Genomic DNA, 22,635 nt, shown 5'->3' with positions numbered 1-22,635 from the left:
TTTCATGATCCAAGTCCGTACACGAAACGAAAATCAATTATTGTATTCATGTGTTTCACTTATACATTTTTGCCAAAGCCTTATACACACAGAAAAAAAAGTTGTTAAATATTACATCCAAACTGCTGCAACCAGGTCAATCCATCGGTTGTGTAATATAACGTTGTACGATGTACATCGATTTTGCGAACAAAATTACATCCATTGATGTAATATTGTATCTGCTTTTTGCTATTACATCATTATTTCATACATCAGCTTGAATTACATTGATCGACATTACGTTTTTTTTGCTGTGCATTCCATAAGACAAGCCACATAGGTCCTATAAGAATGCATAAAAGGTATGTGTGACCGCTTATACATTTCATTTGACTCATGATCTTCATTAACTTTTTGCAAGGCGTCTGCTTATTAGTTGACTTATACATTTTATGAATAATCAGCAATAGAAATTTGCCAAAAGGTATAAGGAGATTTCTATCCGTGTAGTTTTATCACATAATATGAAAATACATGCAAATTGACAGAGGATAACGTTGTTATCTCAACCTTTACGAAAATCCATATGGGACTGACATGCGATTATAGGCGGTACAAATGAATACGAGTCGAAAGTATGATATTTTTAAAGCAAAAATTGAGGCACTGCTAAAACCAACACTGTCTTGTTAATTGAAACAAACATTCACACAGTGTCCGATTCTTCCTGCATTCTTCCCGTCGTCATCACAACCATCACTCGCCCATGTCGCGTCGTCGGTTTAAACACTTTGCCTTTTCTTTTTCAGAGCACTTCCTTAATTGTATTCTTTCGAAAATAAACAAACTTCCCAGTTGTTTGCCGTTGTACTGTAAGCAGCCACCATCATTTATCAACCTTGCGACGAGAATCGGACGTTAAGTCGAGTCGCATGCACATTTGCGTTTTGTTGCCCGTCTCGGCGGCTTTGCATTCCGGACTGGAGGTTACATAGTCCACCGATCCGATCGTTGTCGCGCCAGTCTGTGCGATAATCCCGCATGCAGTTCAAGCACCTAGGGAATAACAGTCCATAATGCACCCCTACTCGGATCTTTGATGCTTTCCCTCTACTGATTTGATGTGCCACGTTAAATTCACAATCGAAAAACTATAAAAAACAGCGTGCGGTCATTTTACCCCAGGGGAGCGTTTTAGACCGTCCTTCCCTACGTACTTTTTCCAAATAACAAAATTGATGGCGACCTTTTACATCATGGCCAAACAGGCGATGCTTTGTCGGTTTGTGGGAAATGCACTTTCAGTGCGGCTTCCCAGACGGGCGTCCGAGTGCATCCATATGGACGGTCCACCTCGAATCGCCCCATTAATGAGAATACGGTGATTGACACTTGCGGTTGGCTTGGCTTTGCGATGAACTTAGATGGTTGCTACCTAGTCCCATACAAAAGGAAACCACTTTTGAGGACGTTGATAAGGCAGGTGTCGTACGAATAAGCAAAATGTCCGTTGTTATCAAGGTTTTATTTTCGAAGCTATCGCGCGACTAAATAGGTCGTCGACGTTCGCATGTGAACAGATGTTATTTTTTTTTTTCATTTTAATCCAAATAGGAAATGATTGCTGTTATCAAGTTTTATGATAGATGACTGTAAATTATAAATCAAATCGGAGATTCATTCAAGATTGTTATTTCTGCTTACAGGTCGTGATATTCTGCGAAACATCAATGGAGAGTTTCGAGCGGGTGAGCTGACGGCCATCATGGGACCTTCCGGAGCGGGGAAAAGTACACTGCTTGACATTCTGGCTGGTTACACGTAAGTTTGCCGACTATGAGCATTCCGTGATTTATCAGAATTGTGGTACGTGATGGTTTGCTTGCGCGCAGTGAAATATGAAAATATGTAGCTTTACCGATAATGGTTAAACCTGACTTGAAAATACCGAGTAGTCAACTGTAGTGTTTGGAAATAATATTTTTTTTTTCGGGCAGTTGATGTTTAATGAGTAAATAATTCTTGAAATTATGGCGCCTAAAATTCTTTGAAAATTTTCAGCGCATCCTATTAAGGGTATGGACTCGATGGACTTTTTACAATTGATCAAAATCGTAAAACATCAATATTTAGTAAAAATTATGAGCTTTATTCCAAAATTAATTTCTATTGATATTAGGTGCGGTCTATTTATTTGTCACGCTGAGGAAAAATTAACCTCCCTCCCTCCCTTTCGTGACGTTCTTCCTATACCTAATGCATAGCTTGTCACAAAATCATAATCTCTCGTTAGAGCGTAACATAATATGTGCCTACCCCTTAGCCCAGAAAATCTCTTCCTATGTATACTAGATAAACATTGCGTAGTAGTAGTAAAATTATGTTTTTTTTTCTGTTGATTATGGTAGTACATTGATTTAACATTTGAATTGATTAACCTACATGGCTCTCCATCTTTGTTTAATTTGATATTCTAATCTAATATTTGCGTTTTTCAACTAGTTAACAGAATACCCCTTTGGGGGTGTGTTTTGTGTGAATTGAAAAAAGTGAAAACCTACCTAGCTACGAGTATAACTTAACCTAACGTGCTAGATCACGTATGATCTGATGATTTGATCTCAGACAGGTGTCTCTGAACCTTTCCAGGATGAATACTCTCCGTTCTTCTAATGTCTGAATTCCAGCCAGGAGGTGGATCTCAGAATTTCTAGTCCGCGGGGGACTGTTTAGGACCATCCTAAGGATCTTGTTCTGGATCCTTTGGAGTTTAAGGTGATGGCATTTGGCACAACTCTCCCAGATTGGCACCCCGTATTCTATTACGGGAAGGATGATTTATTTGTAGACAGCAAGCTTATTTTTCAGGGATATAGTAGACCTCCTGTTGATGAGTGAATACAGTGATCTTATCAAAATGCTACACTTGGTTTTGGTTTTATCAACGTGCTCCCTGAAAATCAGCTTGCTCTCTAGTGTTAATCCGAGATAGACTACCTCGTACGACCATTCCACCACTATGCCGTTCAGGCAGATCTTATTATTCACCGACGGAACAAGTCTGGGAGATTTAGATTGTGGAAATATGATGACCTGGGTCTTTGCCGCGTTGATACGGATCTTCCAGCTGTTGAAATATTCAGACAGGACGTCCAGGCCTCTCTGAAGTTTGCCAGTTAGAGCTCCGATGACCCTACCCTTGTAGACGATGGATGTGTCATCTGCGAACACAGACAACCATCCACCATCAGGAAGATTTTTTGATCCAATTTAGATCAATTATTGCTCTTTTCCAAAGAAAAAGTTTAGTGAAATTTTCATATTTTTAGATTTCTAGGCGCCATGACCTTGCCGTATTACTGCACTAACGAAAATCTACACAGCGGTGGTCATCAAAAAAGCTGATAATTTCATGAATTGAAATGACTTTCCTCTTTGTAACATGCTAGCCTAATAAATCAATACCACAATTTTCACTCTTACTGCACATTTAGAAGATTTAACGCGTTCAGTGATGATTGTTTCTAATTATGACCTAAGAACTTTATTTCATGACTTTGTTTTGGTATTGGTGAAACCTTTCGCGTTGATGACGACTCTGAAACTGTTCACGCCTATAGGAAAACCCTCTAAGCAAATGTCGAATTTCGTGAAACATAGCGGATCTCATCCTTTCACTCCACTGAAAAATCCCGTATGAAAAATGTTAATCTTTGCATGGAGGAGGGGTCGACGCGGTACACACACTATTTTTAAACAACCCAAATTTGAGTAGGATCTACTCATATCCGTCAAAAGTAGGACAAGATGGCGAATGGAAAACATCGACCTGAATCTGAACGATGTTGTTCATTTGTCATCTTGTCAGTTCCAACTTTGTTTGCTCAATTTAAGATAACCCTACTTTTGACGGATATGGGTAGATCCTAGTTAAATTTGAGTTGTATAGAAATAGCGTGCAGTCAATCCTGCCGTCAAAACAAACTTCATGGTAAATGGAACTGACTCATATGTGAGTACCGTTTAATCAAATTTGCAAAAGCGTAGGTCATTCGAAGAATGAGTAATTTTTTATCAAATATGATTAAATTTCACTCATATTTGAGCATGAGCATGTGCATGATTGACCGCCCACGGTTGCTACTCTGTTATTGCCAGACCAGCTGTAATTACACAGAGAACCAATAGACGATGCTTGGGACTAGCAATCATCCTCAATTTGTAAAAACTGGTGATCTCGAATTAGGCAATACCAGCGCCAGCTGCGCCTGAACGCAGGTCAAGAAAGGAATGGGTAGGAATGTGTTGACGTGACACTCGCTTTGATGGAAGCCGAGCACGAGGAATCACAGGGATGTTGGGTAAGAGGGTTGGGTTTGCAGCAGGGTTCGTTTTGGTAAACGATAAGCTGAATTGATGTCCTAACGATCATATAACGCGAAGGAGCTTGGGACTAAACCCACGGTCTTCTGCTCAGTAAGCAAAAACGTTTGCCACGAGGCAGACGAGCTCCTTTTTAATCATTGATGAATCTTGAATGTGGATGGGCTTGAGATTAGACTCATGATGTTCTGCTCAGTAAGCAAAAACGGTTGCTCTAAGGCCACCGAGCCTCTCATATCACATTATAGCGTTACTCAAGTTTTTATAACTATTCAAACCCGGCACCGACGACAACGAAAAGTTTTACAAAATACACCATAAACAAGCTATATTTTAAAAATTTTAATATGAAAGGATCTGGGACCGCGTTTTTCTCCTCAGTAAGCAAGCCACTGCAACCGACGATCTTTGAAATCCTAAAACTAAAAGCTACGAGAGAGTACTTAGGCCTTCAGTAAGATCCACTTTCACGCGACGTTCAATGTTTCGATTTTCTCTTTACGCATGGTCAGACAATCATAACAAGCTATGACCGACGTGACGATTGTTTAAGACTTGGTTAAACAAGCTATTCAAATGAAATTACGTTCTCGAATTTCACTTGGAATGTAATGAACAACAGTAATACGCGATGATTCATATTTTCAGTGGTTGATGTTTAATTTTAAATATACTAACGGTACTGCCTACGACTACGACGGCGATTACGACAGTGACTACGACGGCGGCTACGATACGACAACAGAGAATTTGTAACTTACCATTTGTCTAGGATAAACACCTTTGCCCGGCACCCAGTGCTTTCCCCAGGAACCGTTTACGGCCACCAGCTACCGCCCGTCCAGACTTGGGCATATCCAGCGAGACATCCCTCAGCTAACTCACAATCTCCGACACTCAATGCAAATCGCAGGGACACTTACGCTAGTTACAACAAAAAACACCCGTGCAAAGAAACGGATCCAATAAACGTCACTCTTGCGAAAGCACACCCGTCGCCGTCGAACGGCAAAAAAAGGAATCGGTGGGCAATTTTGTGATACGGATTTCCAAAATCAAACGGGAATGCACGAATTTCACCACATCCAACTGCGAAACATGTTCGCAAGCACTTATGGTACACTTTCGTTCGAAAACACTTAATTTTTTCAAAAATAGTTGCGAGTGAACCAACATCATCACCGCGTAAATAAACTTAAATTTAAATTATCACTCGTGATGCCACAAATTTCAGGACCGGGAGAAAAAATCAAACAACGCAGATAGCGTTAAATCTTCTGTTGCCTGCAAACATGATGAATCATGTTTTCTTTCTCGATTCTAAAACTTCTCAGAAAGCGAGAAAACCACCACTCACACACGTATAACCGTCCGGGAGGCAGAGTGCCAGCGCTAATCCGGCAAATGCAGCCGAAAACTATGAAAGCGAATGCACGCACAAAACAGAGAACACACTTAATACACAACCGTATCCAAAGGCGTTCGAAACTCGACCGATTAAATTTCACTCATATTTGAGTGACATTTACTCATATATGAGTGAATAACATTTAATCATATTTGAGTAAACATTTACTCACTCTATGACTTAGGTTTTTGCGAATTTGAGTGATCGGGATTCAAATATGAGTCATATTCATTTACCGTGTAGGCCTTTCGAAAAACTATCAAGCCGAACAATGTATTAGGTCCTGTGTAATATTGATCGATTCTCCTCGTTGACTTTCTCTTTCGTTAATAACTTGGCTACAAATCCGTCTCTTGCCGTGTTTTCCATATTAGATGCTAGATAATAGCTTTTTATATCGAACTATGAGTTGAAAATAGCTGGAAGTTTCTATACATGGCCGTGGGTATGCAAAGAGATAATCTACTTAGAGAATCTGTCAATGTTACTTAGGAGCTAATGCATTGTTCGGCTTGCTGACTTGACAGTTCGTTATATGTGTGGTCGTGTAAGCATCTTGATTTATGTTAGGGAAAATGGATGTAATGTCGGCCTAAATGCACCTAATTTGGATCCATACATAAATTTAGCAATTTTCAATAGCCACCAAAAATACCTATTTGTACCGTCCCAATGACGATGACAATGTCATCTAGATAAAATTGATAAATAGCAGGTTTTTAGCCATGGACCCAACGTTAGATCCATAGGCCAACATTAGAGCCATTTCCAAGGGGTAGGTCACTCAGCACAGTGTGCCAAAAACACACCTGGGCACACTCATTAGCAGTTTTTGGCACATAATTTTTATGATCTCTAATGTAACTGGCATCACTGCACTATATCTGTGCCTGCGCAGTACGGATGTGTCAGAATGTGGTTGTTGACACAAACAATTTTTGGTATCTGGAACAGATAATTTCACCGGAGCCTTCAACTCACTCTTACTGCCATGGTCCGCAACCGGAGCGATGGAAGACACCGACATCACCACGATGACCGGGTGGTTCGTTTCTCAAGCACGCTTTCATTTCTGTTGTTGCTGCTGCTGCCGCCTCTGACGATTACTTTTGCTCGGTGAATAATCTGTACAATTATTGTATGAACTGGCGGCGGCACCAACGCAACTGCTGCTATTGGAGGGATCGTGCTGAAGTGTCCCTTCTGGTCATTCCATCCCCGGTCATCAGTAGCAGAACCACCAGTGCCATCCTCATACTTATCGTCAGCATCAAAATCCAACACCACCAGCAGTATCTTCTGTATCACAATTGTCTTCTAAAGTCTGTTCCAGTTAGTATTTGTCCACTTCTTTTTAATTACTGACCCCAATCTCATCATCGTGCGACACGATGACAAATATTATCGTCCAGCATCTCGTCGTGAGATGATTGGGGAGTACTTTTTGTATTACTTTCTTCAGGCAAGTTGATCCGGAAACGCTAGAATTGACTCCTCGCTGTTTGCTGGTGGATCATACGGCACCAGTTTTAGCAAGTGTATCGAGAGTATCAAGATGGCTCAGGTTCATACGAACATCCAGGCTTATCATATGGCAAACTGCGACGATATTCGATTATTTTGCAATGGATACTGCGCGGAAATCACGGTGATAGATCCGTTCAGTCTGGAAGTGCTATTTTCCCAAAGTTCCAAGGTTAATACACATTGCATTTTTGCCTTGCATGTTTTGAAACCGTCTAAGCGTAAGGATAATGTTGTGTAATCACCACTACGGGGACCGTGAAGGTTTGGACGTTGATTGGAATTGAAAATAAGTATTCCGAACCGATATATGAAAATGAATCGAAGCAGATCCGTTGTCTTAATGCCATCACAATGAACTGCTGTTTACAAAACTGTGGTAGGACTGTGCGGTGAACTGATCGTTTGTGCAAAATATTGGAAAATTTACGATGCTGGACATTTTACTGTTCTGTGCAGTGTGATCTCGCCATCAAGAGAACGTTGTATGGGAGGAGATTTCCCGGCAAATGATCGCGTTATATTGTGGTCTGACGAAGGAAAGAGATACATGTACCGATTGCCCACGAATAGTATTCCGGATGACAAAGATTTCCATTGGGAAGGATTCCCCTTCCTGTATTACGTGTTTTCGCAGACAGGTAAAAAAACTACTGGACCACACCGGACATTACTATGGAGCAGATTAAAGTAATTCAAAATGAGACGAGACTGCCTGCAAGCCTAGCCGATTCCATAAAATATATTTTTCTAAACGATTCGCACAATTTGTACCAGTTTGGAAGAAGCGTGGAACAAAAAGAATCCATTACCACTACCCAGCATCTCGTCGGGGTCCATGAAAGTATCATCCATATGGGTATGCCCATCGTCATCTTCACCATCAAAAGGCTGTGTGGCGACGTAGACAGTCTCGTCTGGCTGGAGCAGATATTCGGATTGGTTTCGTACGATTCGCAGGGGGTGATTTTGGCCAAATGCAACTGTAGCGAATTGATTTTCTGCGTCATCTATTCCGTCTCCAGTAGCTCCTGGATGGTGCTCAGAGCTTTAGGGTTCTAGTCCAACAGCGAAAGCAACGCTCTCCAATTATTCGCTGATTTATCGCGGAATGATCAGTTCGGATTGCAGGACTTCCAAAACGGTTCTCGAAGAACATCAACTCGTACGATTTTCCTATCGTTCGCTTTCGGCAAGCAAAACAAAACATTTGTACTGTCAAAATACCGGATTTTCAAACATACAATTATTCACAAACTTAGTCAGTCCGATGAGTGGCACTCTCAGCACAGCGTGGCACACTGAGAAAAATGTTGGCGCAAAATAAATGAGTACAGTGACCACTAGACTGATGCAAAATTTGACTTTTTCGCTCCACAGTGCTTAAATGGTTTCAAATTGGGTCCTGATTAGCTTCCGAAAGTTTAAACTCATTTAGTTAGAAACTGACTTGGCACAAACCATTTGAAGTGTATATGGAAATTACTATGGGAAAACAAAACTTTTTGTTCATTGCCTTCTAGTCTTTTTCCATATTGAGCTGCGAAATAGTTCGATAGCCATTCTTATAGAAAATTTTCTCAGCTACAACTTTACTGAAGATCGTTTCTATGTAAAACGAGACAGGAAAAAGTTATTAATTATTTAACAGATTGGTAAACTTATGACATGATCAAGCAGCTGCTCTGTAGGCAACAATGTATTTTGCAGTGTGACATAGTAGCCATGATTTTTGTTGCCTATTCAACGCCCCAGAAACACCAATGTTGCCAGCTGAGCAGTCGATTGAGCATGATTATAATCAGCGCATTGAACCATTGATAACTTTCGATCCTTGTATTTAATCAAAAAGTGGTCTTCAGCAAAGTTGTAGCTGGGAAAATGTCCTAAAAGTACAGTTGAAAGCTTTTGAAGCAGACCGATAAGGTCAATTATTAGATAGACATGAACAAAAATCTTGGTTTTACCATAGTAATTCCCATACAAACTTTAAATAGTTTGTGCCATCTCAGTTTCTCACCAAATGGTTTCAAATTTTGAGAGGTTAGTTAGGATCCGATTTGGAATCGTTTAAGTATTGTGGAGCGAAAATTTCAAATTTTGCATCACTCTAGTGACCACCCCTTGGCCATTTCCCCTATGTGGATCAACCGGAAAGAAAACTCTGTCTCTTTCATCCTCATCAGTTCGTACACAGAAAAAAATTCTGAATTTTAACTATCGCGTAAAATCTCCCTTCGTTTAATTTTGTGCTATACTTGGCATAAAGAGCGAAATCGTTTACAAGCTTGCATACAATATTGCTAATTTATGCGATATTGCACTTAAATTTACACGAAATATCGCGTAAATTTATGCCAAATCTAGCGTTAATTTTATGTGCGCTATATCTCGCAGAAATTTACATGAATTTTTCGAACAGCGTAGGGTCCATGCATTAATTATGTCACGCGAAATCGAGGAGAAATTTACCCCCCCCCCCCCTATCGTTAAGTTTTCCCTATAACTAATGCATTGCTTGTCACAAAAATAGGGTGTAATATTACTTGCCCAAAAAGGACAAAATTATCATTAATACAGTGCATAAACTGACATTACGCTGCTTTTACTGCATTAGTTTATTTTTGTGGCCATACAAATTACATGAGATTTTTGACATGATTGAAGTAAGAGGAGGTAATATTAAACTTTATTTTTTGCTGTTTGCCAACATTCCTTTTTTTGTTAATTCACCAAGCCCTAATTCCACCTAAAAACGTGATAGATTTGCATTCTGGGTGGCTGCTTGTTTTTCCTTTGACCTGGGCTCTAATCCAATTCCTATTGACTAGTTTGATATTCTTTTTTTTATAATTACTTTATTTGTACAGGCTCAATCGAATAAACTTTACAGAGCCGAGTTATCCTTTGCGTTATACATTATTACTGTCTTAAATTTAAAGTTCAAAGGAACTGGACCGAGTACTCGCGGTTGTCTCAAGGTTAGTGGAGATTTACTTTTTTTTTGATGGGAAAAGGGAAGAAGGAGGTTACAAAACACAAACTAAACACAAGGTTAATTAAACTTACAATCTAAGGTTAATATCCTTAAAGTAAACATATATGAGTTTCATAAACTCCAGATCGCGTCTAGCCAATATATCCCGAACTGGAACATTAGGTTGTCTACCTCGAGCCCGAAGGGAATCATAAAAATGTGATCTGACTCCACGATACTCCGCACAAGACCAAAGGATGTGATCAGCGTCCTGGTAACCTTGTCCACATTCACAGAGATTGCTGTCTCCCAACCCCACATGGAACAAGTGAGCGTTTAGACAATAGTTATTGGACATGAGACGAGACATCACGCGTATGAAGTCTCGACCCAAGTCCAACCCTTTGAACCATGCAAACTTCGACACCTTAGGGATAATTGAATGTAGCCATCGTCCCAAGCTCCCTTCACTCCATTGATGTTGCCAGCTAACGAGCGACTGCTGACGATAAATAGAGAAAAATTCACTATAGGCGATTTGTCGATCATAAATGTCGCCCTCCATAGTGCCCACCTTCGCAAGTGAATCGCCTTGCCCAAAATTGAGCAATGCGAAGGGACCCACGCGAAGGTGATGATGAAAGAGCGCACGGATAAAGCACTAAGCAGTTCTCGTATTTTCAAGAGAAAATAGGAGAAGTGCTTTACCGGCCTAATCGAACGGATAGGCTCGACAGAACTGAGACTATCCGTAAAAATAAAGTAGTGGTGTGGAAGAAGTGAAGCAATAGTTTCCAAAGTGTAGTGAATTTCTGTCAGTTCAGCCACATACACAGAACAAGGAGCTTCAAGTTTTCGAGAGGCGATATGAAATTCATTAAATACACCAAAACCAGCGGACTCCTCTATTAGAGATCCATCTGTGAAAAACGTTCTTGCAGAATCAACATGGCCAAACTTTGCAGCGTATAATGACGGAGCAATCATAGGACGATGATGCTCTGGAATTCCGCGGATTTCCTGCGTCATAGATAAATCAAAATTCACTGAATTGCCGAAATCGGAGAAGACTACACGATTGGGAATATTTCTTGAAGGGCTGACATCCTGTGTTAAATATAGGTAGTACAAAGTCATAAAACATGTTTGAGGATTTAGCTCCAGAAGTTTCTCAAAATTTTCGATCACCAGTGGGTTCATTACTTCGCAACGGGTGAGGATCCTCAGAGATAACTCTGAAAAACGGACGGATAGTGGCAACATGCCCGCCAGCACTTCGAGACTCAAAGTATGAGTCGAGTGCATGCATCCTAACGCGATACGAAGACAACGATACTGGATCCGTTCCAGCTTGATGATGTGAGTTTTAGCTGCCGACTGGAAACAAAAACTACCATATTCTAGAACCGATAAAATCGTTGTCCGGTACAACGTCAGAAGATCTTGTGGATGGGCTCCCCACCACGTTCCGGTAATTGATCGAAGGAAATTGATCCTTAGTTGGCATTTTCGTCTCAGATACTCAATGTGGGATCTCCAGGTGCATTTGGAATCGAACCAGACCCCGAGATATTTAAAAGACATGGAATGAGTGATCGGTTTACCCAAAAGTTGAAGCTTCGGTTGTGCTGGGCTATGCTTCCTAGAAAAAACGACCAACTCAGTTTTCTCCGTGGAGAATTCGATACCTAGCTGAATAGCCCAAGTAGACAAATTGTCCAAGGTATCCTGTAAGGGTGATTGCAGGTCAACCTCTTTTGGCCCTGTGATAGACACTACGCCGTCATCTGCAAGTTGTCTCAACGTGCAATTGTCACTAAGACAGACATCAATTTCTCTAACGTAGAAATTGTACAAAAGGGGGCTTAAACATGAGCCTTGGGGGAGACCCATGTAGCTAAATCGAAAAGCTGTAGAGTTTCCATGAGAAAAGCTCATATGTTTTTCTGACAGCAAATTGTACAAAAAATTATTCATTAATGGAGACAATCCACAAGCGTGGAGTTTCTCTGAAAGAACTTCAACGGATACTGAATCAAAAGCCCCCTTGATATCCAAGAACACAGAAGCCATTTGCTCTTTCTTAGCAAAAGCTAACTGAATTTCCGAGGAAAGTAACGCGAGACAGTCGTTCGTTCCCTTACCCCTACGGAAACCAAATTGAGTATCTGAAAGAAGGTGGTTCGTGTCAACCCATTTGTCGAGGCGAAAAAGGATCATTTTCTCCATCAATTTCCGAATACACGACAGCATCGCGATGGGCCGATACGAATTGTGATCCGACGCGGGTTTATCAGGCTTTTTAATGGCTATCACCCTTACTCGTCTCCAATCGTCGGGAACAATATTGAGCTCCAAGAACTGATTGTACAAGTTCAACATGCGCCTCTTAGTGATGTCTGGGAGGTTGATTCAGTATCCGTTTCGCGCGAATTTAAGAATCCATTGATCCGAGCATTCCTCGCTTTCGTTGCTAGTAGACCGGTTACGCATTCTTCGCGCCGTACTCCAAAGCGTATTCATAGACGTTTCGCGCGACAATCCGTCTACAAACTGCCGCCAGTAACCCCGTTTTTTTTGCCTTGATGAGGCTCTTGAGTTCGCGTTCAAGAGATGTGTATGCGTCGAAATGCTCGCGTGTTCCGCGTTTCCGAAAAAGTTTAAACGCGTCGGACTTTTTACGGTAAACCTCCGTGCATTGTTGATCCCACCAGAGCGATGGTGTTTTCTTACGAATAGACGATCGCGGCACCGGTCGTGTTTGAGCTTGAAGTGCGCTGTCGACGATGAGATTAGAGAGGAAATTATATTCCTCCAACGGCGGAAGCTCTTCCACTGACGATACTGTATCGTCTATCACGGATTGGAACTTAGTCCAATCGATGTTACGGGTTAGATCATACGCGACGTTAACGGATTCTGACAAGTTGAACCCACTGGCAATCGAAATTTGGTCGGCAGACGATCACTACCGGGCGGATCCTGGATTACATGTCAAGTGCAATCCAACGATAGTGAATTGGAGCAAAAGGTGAGGTCTAATCCAAGGTTGCAAAGACTCATTTCAGCTAAAACAATGTTTTTCTAAATTATGAAATAATTAGATGCCATGATCAAATTTTGAATTGGTAGGATAAAAGAAGAGGTTGCAAAGAATGTGTTTGACATATTAAACCTGTTTATTTCACTTCATGAGAGTCACAATCAGCGTCACAAACTCACTCACTCACTCACTCACTCACTCACTCAGCGATCAGCAAATCGCTGATTGTGACTCATAGAAAGCAAAATTTACAGGTTTTATGTTTCCAACGCATACTTTGTAACCTCTTCTTGTAAGTTACAAGTAAAACATGCCATCATACCATCTTTTGGTTTTATTATTCCGAAAAACATTATTTTAGCTGAAATGAGTCTTTGCAACCTTGGTCTAATCTGCTACCATTCGAGGATGGACCAGCCAAACGTGTTACTTCTCCATTGTTAAGTATTGTCATGTTGAAGTTGTCGCAGAGATCATAAATCAAAGTAGAACGGTTATCATCGTACAGCTCCCCCCAGCCTGTACCGTGGGAGTTAAAATCTCCCATGATCAACCATGGAGCGGGAAGTACCGCACATATGTCGAAAAGTTGTTTGCGATTAACAGAGACTCTAGGAGCAATATATACAGAAGCAATGCAAAGGCTCTTACCTTTAATGGTAGCCTGACATGCGACAACTTCAATACCGGGGAATTCGGGAAGATTCACTCTATAGAAGGAATGGCACTTTTTGATCCCCAAAAGTACCCCTCCTCCACGTGAATCCTCACGATCCAATCGAATAATGTTAAAATCATAAAAAGGGAGATCAATTTCTGAAGAGAGCCATGTTTCACAGAGGGCAAATGCATCGCAATTATTGTTATGGACTAAATACTTGAACGAATCTAATTTCGGAATAAGACTTCGACAATTCCACTGTAGAACAGTGATCAAATCCCCGACCTCGTTTGGAAAACTATCCATCGAAGGAGATGATAGCTTCAAGAAGGGGCCATTTTGAAGTCAATTGCTTCAAGAAGGATTTCACAGTGGGAAGCAATGTGTTTGATATTCTTGTTGAGGCTCTTCTTTCAGCTCGACTGACATGACTACAGCCTCTGCTGCGATATGTTCGATATGTTCGATATGTTCTTAAACAGCACTTGCTTTCGTTTCCGCTTCTCCATCTCCATAGAGTATCGTCGATTCACCTTAACTTTTGTTTCTGAAATTCTGTTGATATCGACTTCAGATCTATTGATGTATTGATTGCAGATGTATTGAGTGCCATTGGCCATATTCCGTTGAGTAGATGTAATTTGAAAATGATCTGGCAATGATAGATATATAAGATAACTACAAATACGGTTATCATATAACAGAACAAAGGTACAACCCGTCAAATTTGGTTATTTTGTATGAAAATCGACCTGTGCTGCTAATATATCGAATAGCAACTGTACCTCAACATGCAGAAATCTGGGAATTTAATTTATGTTGTCAAATGCCAACTAGAACATTAAATTGCAAAAAGAGTTATGGTAGCAGCACGCTCCCTTATCTCATATTTACCACAACGATAACATGATGGTATGATCAAACCATACAACCCATTAAGATCCCCACATCCACAAATTACTGTGCGCCATACTCGCGCCAATCAAAGTCCATTTTCTCACTTCCCTCTTGTGATGTTGCCTACATAAACAACATGCACGCACACTGCTTGACTTGCAGGCACGGCTGTAGATAGCACAAAGGTGGATATTTCTCAGATGTAAAATCCGTTTTGTATCGAGCATAACTGGTTCCAGCTGTTATGTTCCCGCAATCCCTTCCCACTCTCAACTGCACCCCTCAGTTAGAAGTGAGTCACCCACTCGCGGTCGGGTGCAGAAGCCTCTTTGTTTATGTTTACACCCGTTGCCCAGCGTTTGGCCCGAAAGGTTCGGAATACGCCTGTATTGGTGAGCTACCATGATGTATCGACAGCGCAGTGCACGCGAACGCAATCCACGATGGGGCCGGCACTCAAATGTACCGAAACAGCTGATCGCTCGCACTGTAATTACGACTGCCAGCGTAAACCACGTTGTGTAAACCTGGAAAGCGCGGAGAAAGAGTCCGGTGCACAAGCGTTTTTCGTTTGAACGCTTGCATAATGTTGGGCCTTCTGGTTTGTTTGAGTTTTGATCGTACAACTCCACAATAATGGAGAATCATCTTCCTGCTGTTTTACAATTAATCAATTTTACACTGAACTGTTGACTTGCATTCATCGTGGAGCGAATCAATTTATCGAAGATAAAAGGTTTCCAATGCCCGTAAAGAAGCCTGTCTTCCTAGACGGTTTCTTTGTTCCCGATATCGTCGAGTGTTCCGTAGACGGCATGTGGATTGTGAAGAACCTTGATATCCCTGACTCATGATTCGTACCACAATGCAAGCTAGCCAGCAAAGTGCATTCGTATCCCCACCTCCTCGTGGCGGTGTGTTTGCATTATACAAGTGAATCGAAATGAATGCAAACACGGTTACAGCTGCATGTTCAGTTCTTAAAGTTTAAAGGCATATAGGCTATAAGACAGTTCGTTCGTTCAATCGTAATTAGTAATCAAGATGGAAGGTGGCTATGGGTTGGGGGTGGGGATCGTTATTTATTGTCAGGTCACTTTGTACTCGTCAAAGTCCAAAGACGGATCAATCCTTTGTTCCACACGAGCGGGCAGCGAGCGGTGGAAAGTTCAATGAATGCATATATGTAATCCCGGCTTCTAATCATCTGGGGTTGGGTGTCCGTGCAATAGAACTTGTTGAGTGGAAATGTAAGTGAGAAATGTTTCACTTTTTCCGAGGAATCTTGGAACAATGAGGGAAGGAGAACAAAGATTACTAATCTATGAATTCACAGTGGAGAGGAAGACGAATCGAGATAAAAGAGAATGAACGTTCATTTAGCTAGTGTTTGTTTTGCTCATTTGCAGTACTGGTTAGTGATAAGCCTTGCAGAAAATGGAAGGCGATACAAATAGTGCAATCATTAGGTTGCAGTTCAAATTAGCACATAAATAATACACCAATATGTTATGGAACTTTTCCTGTCTCAATTAATTTAACACTTCAAGGATTGATATACGGTTTTCTAAAAGTATTGTTTTCTGTATATGTAGAAACGCTTTTTATCATCCTTCATACAGTAAAAAGTCGTTCAAGCTCTGAGCTCAAGTGATCTTGTAAGTCTCCAATTGATTAAATAGCAAGCTAATAGCTAAATGGAAGAAAAATTGCCTTTTATAGACTAAATTTTGCAACGACTCTTTTCATCGAAGAGATATTATGACTCTGCGACCGCACATTTTGTAGTGGCTACTCCATGTTTGGCAAATGTTGATAATCGTTTTAAACGGAATTTTCCGATGTTATAATTCTCCACCGACTGTAATAAAACGCAATATTCGGTTTTGGGAGAATTTGATCAATTATCGATTGAAAGATCGCAGGGGCGGATGTAATCCCAAAAGGCATCCTGGTATAGCGAAAAAGACCTCGATGGGTATTTATGGTACAAATACCCTGTGATGCATCAGACAATTTAACTTGTAAGTAGGCTCCAGACAAATCAATTTTACAGAAAACTTTCCAGGTAGCCACCTTAGCCAAAATCTCATCGATTCTGGGTAGAGGGTAATGTTCAGCGGTTATGTAACGGTTTAGCGTGGCTTTACCGTCCAAACAAATACGCAATGATCCATCTTTCTTTGGGACAACCACGATTGGACTTGCCCAAGAAGATGATCGAACTGGAATCAAAATGCCTTCCGCAACTAAATTTTCTAAACCCTGCTCAACTTTCTCGCGAAGAAGAAACGGAACTCCGTATGCCTTGTGAAACACTGGCGTAGCGTTAGGTTTTAGAACAAGTTCCGCGGAATAACCGCTAATCGCGTCTTTATCAGTGTCGGACACTACTTTCGGAAATCGCGTTTGAAGCTCGGACTCAAAAGAATGTTCTAAACTACTCACGGACTCAACTGAAAAGATTTTTCTCCAATCCGGGTACATCCAATCCAGACCATCTCGACCCAGTAGCGGACTCATTTCCTTGTCGGTTGGAATCACGATCAGGTTCAACCTGCCGTGGACTCCTGACGGCCCGATAACACGGACAGTGACGATGCCTTCCGGTTGAATACGTTGACCTGAAACAGAGATGAACTTCTGAGAAGTAGGAACTAATAGACAATTCGAGAAAAATCTATGATACGTATCGGACGAGATTACGCTTCTGCAAGCTCCACAATCAGCTTCGAATTCTAGACGGTGACCTTCACAGTCCAGCGACACAAATTCTGGCAAATTGACTCGGTTCAATGACTTCGAACTACCGTTGCTTGAAGAGGGCAGTTCACTGACACTCGGCCCCAAGATAGCTAGACTGCTACTCCTTGAAACACATGTTGCTTGCATTTTACTGACTATGACGTGTAACTCGTTGGATTCATCTGGCTCATCAACTACGGCCAGGAGATTCAGATGGAGTACTTCCACTTCATCTGACATTTCTGCTACGCGATTGTTTCCACTGGTTTTCTTTGACAGACGACTTTTTGCTAGACAGCTTGTAGAGACATGGCCTTGCTTTCCACACGTATAGCAAGTCCAATTGCGTGCTGGGCACGTGGCTGGGTCATGATGCCGACTGCAGCGATAACATGGCCTGCCGGACTTCTGCCAAGGGTGACTGGATGACTTATTTTGCTCCTGTTCCTGCTGGTGCGATCTGTTTTTCAGCTTTTTCCCTCCTTCCTTCTGGAACGTTGCTAACTTTGGAGACGACTGATTTGACATTTCTTTGTTTTGGCACAAAGCTGCTTCCCAACACCTGGCAATCGAGCATGCCTTCTCAAACGTTAGGTCAGCTTCGGTAAGCAGCTTTTTTCGCAGCCCTTGATCGGTAATTCCAGCGACAAACTGATCTCGCAGTGCATCGGTAAGAAATGCATCGTAATTGCATGATTGAGCCACTGCTTTGAGATTGATGATGAAATCGGTGATCGACTGAGTGGCAAGCTGTTCGCACTTCCTAAACTTGTACCTCTCTGCCACGACGTTTGTGGTTGGAGCGAGGTGTTTTTTAATAGAGTGACCAGGACCTCGTATGATTTCGTACGAGGGTCCTCCGGCGCGCATAGTCTGACCGCGACCGTATACAGACTAGGGCCCGCAACGGTGATTAACACGGGGACTTTCTTTTCATCCGGCGTGTCGTTCACCAAAAAGAACATCTCCAACCGGTTGAGATATTCTTCGATGTTCTCTCTTAACACGAAAGGTTCAATCTGACCAAACATGCCCGCTCGAATCACTACAGCTCCATTGTCATCTTCTTTTTTACTGAGCCTTCTGCTCCTTGCGACATCGTGCTTGATTGAGGTTATGTTCACCGACCACGCTGCACACTTCACGTTTCAATATTAAAATTCTATTTTTATTTTAATCCTCGTCGCCAAGTTTAACTGTTGTGACTTGAGGTAATAATTGCACGCTTTTATTAAGAAACACTAACTAACTACTTTATTTGATATTACACTTGGTTACACTATGTCTGTTCACTTCGGTGGTCGGTAGGCAAAGAGGACGAGAACACATCTCGTACTGCGTACAACCTCATTTGCTATAATCATTATGGCTACTTATGAAAATAGTTGACATGTCTTGTCTTTCAAGCCAGCAATAAACCTAGGAACAAGGTTGCAAGGACTCATTTCAGCTAAAACAATGTTTTTCTAAATTGTGAAATAATTAGATGCCATGATCAAATTTTGAATTGGTAGGATACAAGAGGAGGTTGCAAAGAATGTGTTTGACATATTAAACCTGTTTATTTCACTTCATGAGAGTCACAATCAGCGATTTTTCACAAACTCACTCACTCACTCACTCACTCACTCAGCGATCAGCAAATCACTGATTGTGACTCATAGAAAGCAAAATTTACAGGTTTTATGTTTCCAACGCATACTTTGTAACCTCTTCTTGTAAGTTACAAGTAAAACATGCCATCATACCATCTTTTGGTTTTATTATTCCGAAAAACATTGTTTTAGCTGAAATGAGTCTATGCAACCTTGCCTAGGAATACATCACTTATATTTGATCAAAAAGTGGTCTTTAACAAAGTTTTAGCTGAGAAAATTTTCAACAAGCTCAACTATCATTTTCTAAAGTAGAGTGAACTGATGAGTTTTGAGATAGATATGAACGGAAATAATGGTTTCTCCATAGTAATTCCCATATAAACTTCAAATGGTTTGTGTCAAGTCAGTTTCTAACTAAATGAGTTCAAATTTTGGGAGGCTAATCAGGGTCCTATTTAGAGCAGTTTGAGCGCTGTGGAGCGAAAATTTCAAATTTTGCATCAGTCTTGCAAAGTGGTGTTGAGTACTTGGCACTGATGAAGTCTGCAAGTAGTAGACGAAATACGCGTATCTGTCAAAAGATAAGCAATTATAATGGAGTTTAAAGTAAATAAACCAACCCACTCCAAGCTCTTCATAAAGGGATACCGTTAAGAGGTTTGACAAATTTAAAGGATAAATCGATAATTATTCGATGGTCCCTTCAACATCGAGTTATGGAGAGCTGACTGTATTACAAAAGTTTGCATTTTTCATTAAAATTTTTACAAAAAAAAAAATCTAGAATATTGTACAAGCACATTATTTGTTACTGAAGTTTTCAACACTTTTTAGGACTTTTTAACCAAAATTTCACAAAACGTAAACACTTAATTTTTCTCTATAACGCTAACGGTGGTTTTGACTAGTTGATTAGAATTGCTTTATCGTTTCTACACTAAAAGACAGAAAAAGCCACCCCATAAAGCAATTTAACTATAACTTTATCTCAGACGTAATTTTTATTGGGAGAGACATTTTCATGCTACATTTTTGACGTAGGACTACATCTGTGATTTCTATATGAGGGTACACTTTGTGAAAACCGAAAATGGAACATGAAACAAAATTGTGAAAGATTTTGAACGTTAATAACTCAGATGCCCCTGGTCAAATTTAGAAGTTTTTATCACCAATCGACCAGCAATATTTCTACGCATCGATAACAATGCTTTTGACTGTTGATTTTTAATAAGAAACTATTGGAAAAGTGGTAAATGTCCAGCATTGTCCAAAAGCGTCGAATTAACTAATTCAACGACCAATTACGTACATGCTTATGCTGTTTTCCCAACACAGTCATCAGAGAATCATTCCTAGACGAAACATGTCGATGTAGCATTACGGCGAGGCTCGGTAGCTCAGTGGTTACCGTTTCTGCTTACTGAGCAGAAGGTTGCGGCTCAATCCCTGGCCCGTCCCCATCCTTGCAATTTTTCACTTTGCCTTATCCTATCCCCACTATGCTATTTTGCCTGGAACTGCTCTGTAGTAAAAGTAGCTGTAGTTCAAACAAGTAAAAAAGTATGAAAACCTTGTAGTTTGACAAGTCAATAGTTGTGACACAAATTCATTCATTGCGTTTTCAAATATCATCATATCGTGTGATCGTAAATGTATTTATCCAAACAAGCGACACAATTATCGCACCCAGGTTGATATCTAAACATCGTTATCAGATGGCGTCGTCGTTGAGAAATCACCACAACCTTCAATTCCATCGCTATCACGCAACATCAATACGTCGCACGTGATTTCCCTAATCGCAGGAAGTTTACCATAAATTGTTTCATCATAATCATTTTCCCCTTCCTTTTGCCATTTCAGGGAAAGTGAATTCACCGGTGAAATCCTAATCAACAAGCAACAGCGTGACTTGAAGCGTTTCCGGCGCCAATCCGCTTACATCATGCAGGCTCACGACCTGCAGCCACACTTGACCGTGCTGGAAGCGATGCACTTCTCGGCCAATCTCAAAATCGGTGCCGAGCTGAGTCCGGCCAGTAAGAAAGTTCGCGTGAGTTTCTGCCTGCTTTATTTTATCCATTACACTTCAAACAATTTAACAATCCATCATTGATATTCCAGATGAATGAAATCCTCTGTGCCATAGGTCTGCAGGAGCACAAGAAGACACGCACTGCCAAGCTGTCGGGAGGGCAGAAGAAGCGGCTGGCGATTGCCTTGGAGATCGTGAACAATCCACCGGTGATGTTCTTCGACGAGCCGACCAGCGGGTTGGATATTTCCACCTCGAAAAAGTGCGTGGAACTGCTGAAGCAGCTGGCCCGTGAGGGCCGAACGATCATCTGCACGATCCATCAACCGTCGGCCCTGCTGCTGAACATGTTCGATCATCTGTTCACGGTCGCCGAAGGGCAGTGCATCTTTACCGGGACGAGCGGTAACATTGTGCCATTATTGAAGGAGCTGGACATCATCTGCCCGGAGCATTACAGTCCGTCGGATTTCTGTAAGATTCAGACAGTGTACTGTTCATGATCGCTATATTAATAATTTCGAATGACTTTTTAGTATTAGAAATCGCAACGCACGACTACGGCCGCCAGAACGATAAGCTCGTCGCCAAAACGGAGAACGGCAAAAGCACTGCATACAGACGGCACGAATTGTTCACCCCCTTCCTGATGCCAATCCTGGAGTCACCGGTGTCGATCGAGCTTCCAGCGCTTCCGACAAAGGAGGACTTCAACTCCCCGCTAGCCAAACCAAAGAAACTAGCCAAGAAGCTGTCATTCAACCCGGAGAAGTGGTGCGGACGGGACGAGATCTACACCACCAGCTTCTGTCGCCAATTTTCCCTGCTGTTGTTGAGAACCTTTCTGATCCTGAGTCGAGATCGGTCACTGATGACGATGCGGTTAATCATCCACTGTACGATCGCTCCGTTGATTGGGATGTTGTACTTTGGAATCGGAAATCAGGCGGCGCAAATCTTTAATAGCTTTAACTATGTGTTCTTTTCGATTATGTTTCTGATGTTTACCGCGTTCAGTTCGATGACGATGGCATGTGAGTCGTTCAGGTTGATGTTTTGATGATCGTTTGAATTTCATAGTTTTGATTACCACATTTTAGTCCCCTTGGAACTTCCGATCATCACGAGGGAGCACTTCAATAGGTGGTATTCCCTAAGGGCGTACTACATCGCAATGACGGTGGCAGACATTCCGATTCAGGTGCTATGTACGGTGACCTACATTTCCATTACGTACTTCATGACGGGGCAACCGCTGGAAGCCTACAGGATGGGACTGTTCACGTTGATCTGCTTGATGGTGGCATGGGTTGCTCAAGGATTGGGGCTGCTGGTGGCGTCGCTGTTCGATGTTAAGGTATGTGAATGCAGTTTTGGAT

General features: G+C 41.5%; 1 protein-coding gene across 1 annotated transcript in view; it reads left to right on the top strand.

Annotated features, from left to right (window-relative positions):
• The window catches only part of LOC135701540 (ATP-binding cassette subfamily G member 4), a 56,977-nt gene that overhangs the window by 33,537 nt on the left and 805 nt on the right, over window positions 1-22,635 (top strand). Inside the window, exons 2-6 of the mRNA XM_065222363.1 lie at window positions 1,689-1,803; window positions 21,085-21,274; window positions 21,346-21,730; window positions 21,793-22,290; window positions 22,357-22,613. Coding sequence (XP_065078435.1) covers window positions 1,689-1,803; window positions 21,085-21,274; window positions 21,346-21,730; window positions 21,793-22,290; window positions 22,357-22,613 — 1,445 coding nt within the window. The remainder of the gene's footprint in view (window positions 1-1,688; window positions 1,804-21,084; window positions 21,275-21,345; window positions 21,731-21,792; window positions 22,291-22,356; window positions 22,614-22,635) is intronic.

The sequence above is a fragment of the Ochlerotatus camptorhynchus genome, unplaced genomic scaffold, assembly GCF_037179485.1.
Source record: "Ochlerotatus camptorhynchus isolate MF236.1 unplaced genomic scaffold, CSIRO-AGI_Acam_v1.1 ptg000167l, whole genome shotgun sequence".
Lineage (NCBI taxonomy): Eukaryota > Metazoa > Arthropoda > Insecta > Diptera > Culicidae > Ochlerotatus > Ochlerotatus camptorhynchus.
This window is presented reverse-complemented; position numbering and strand designations above follow the sequence as displayed.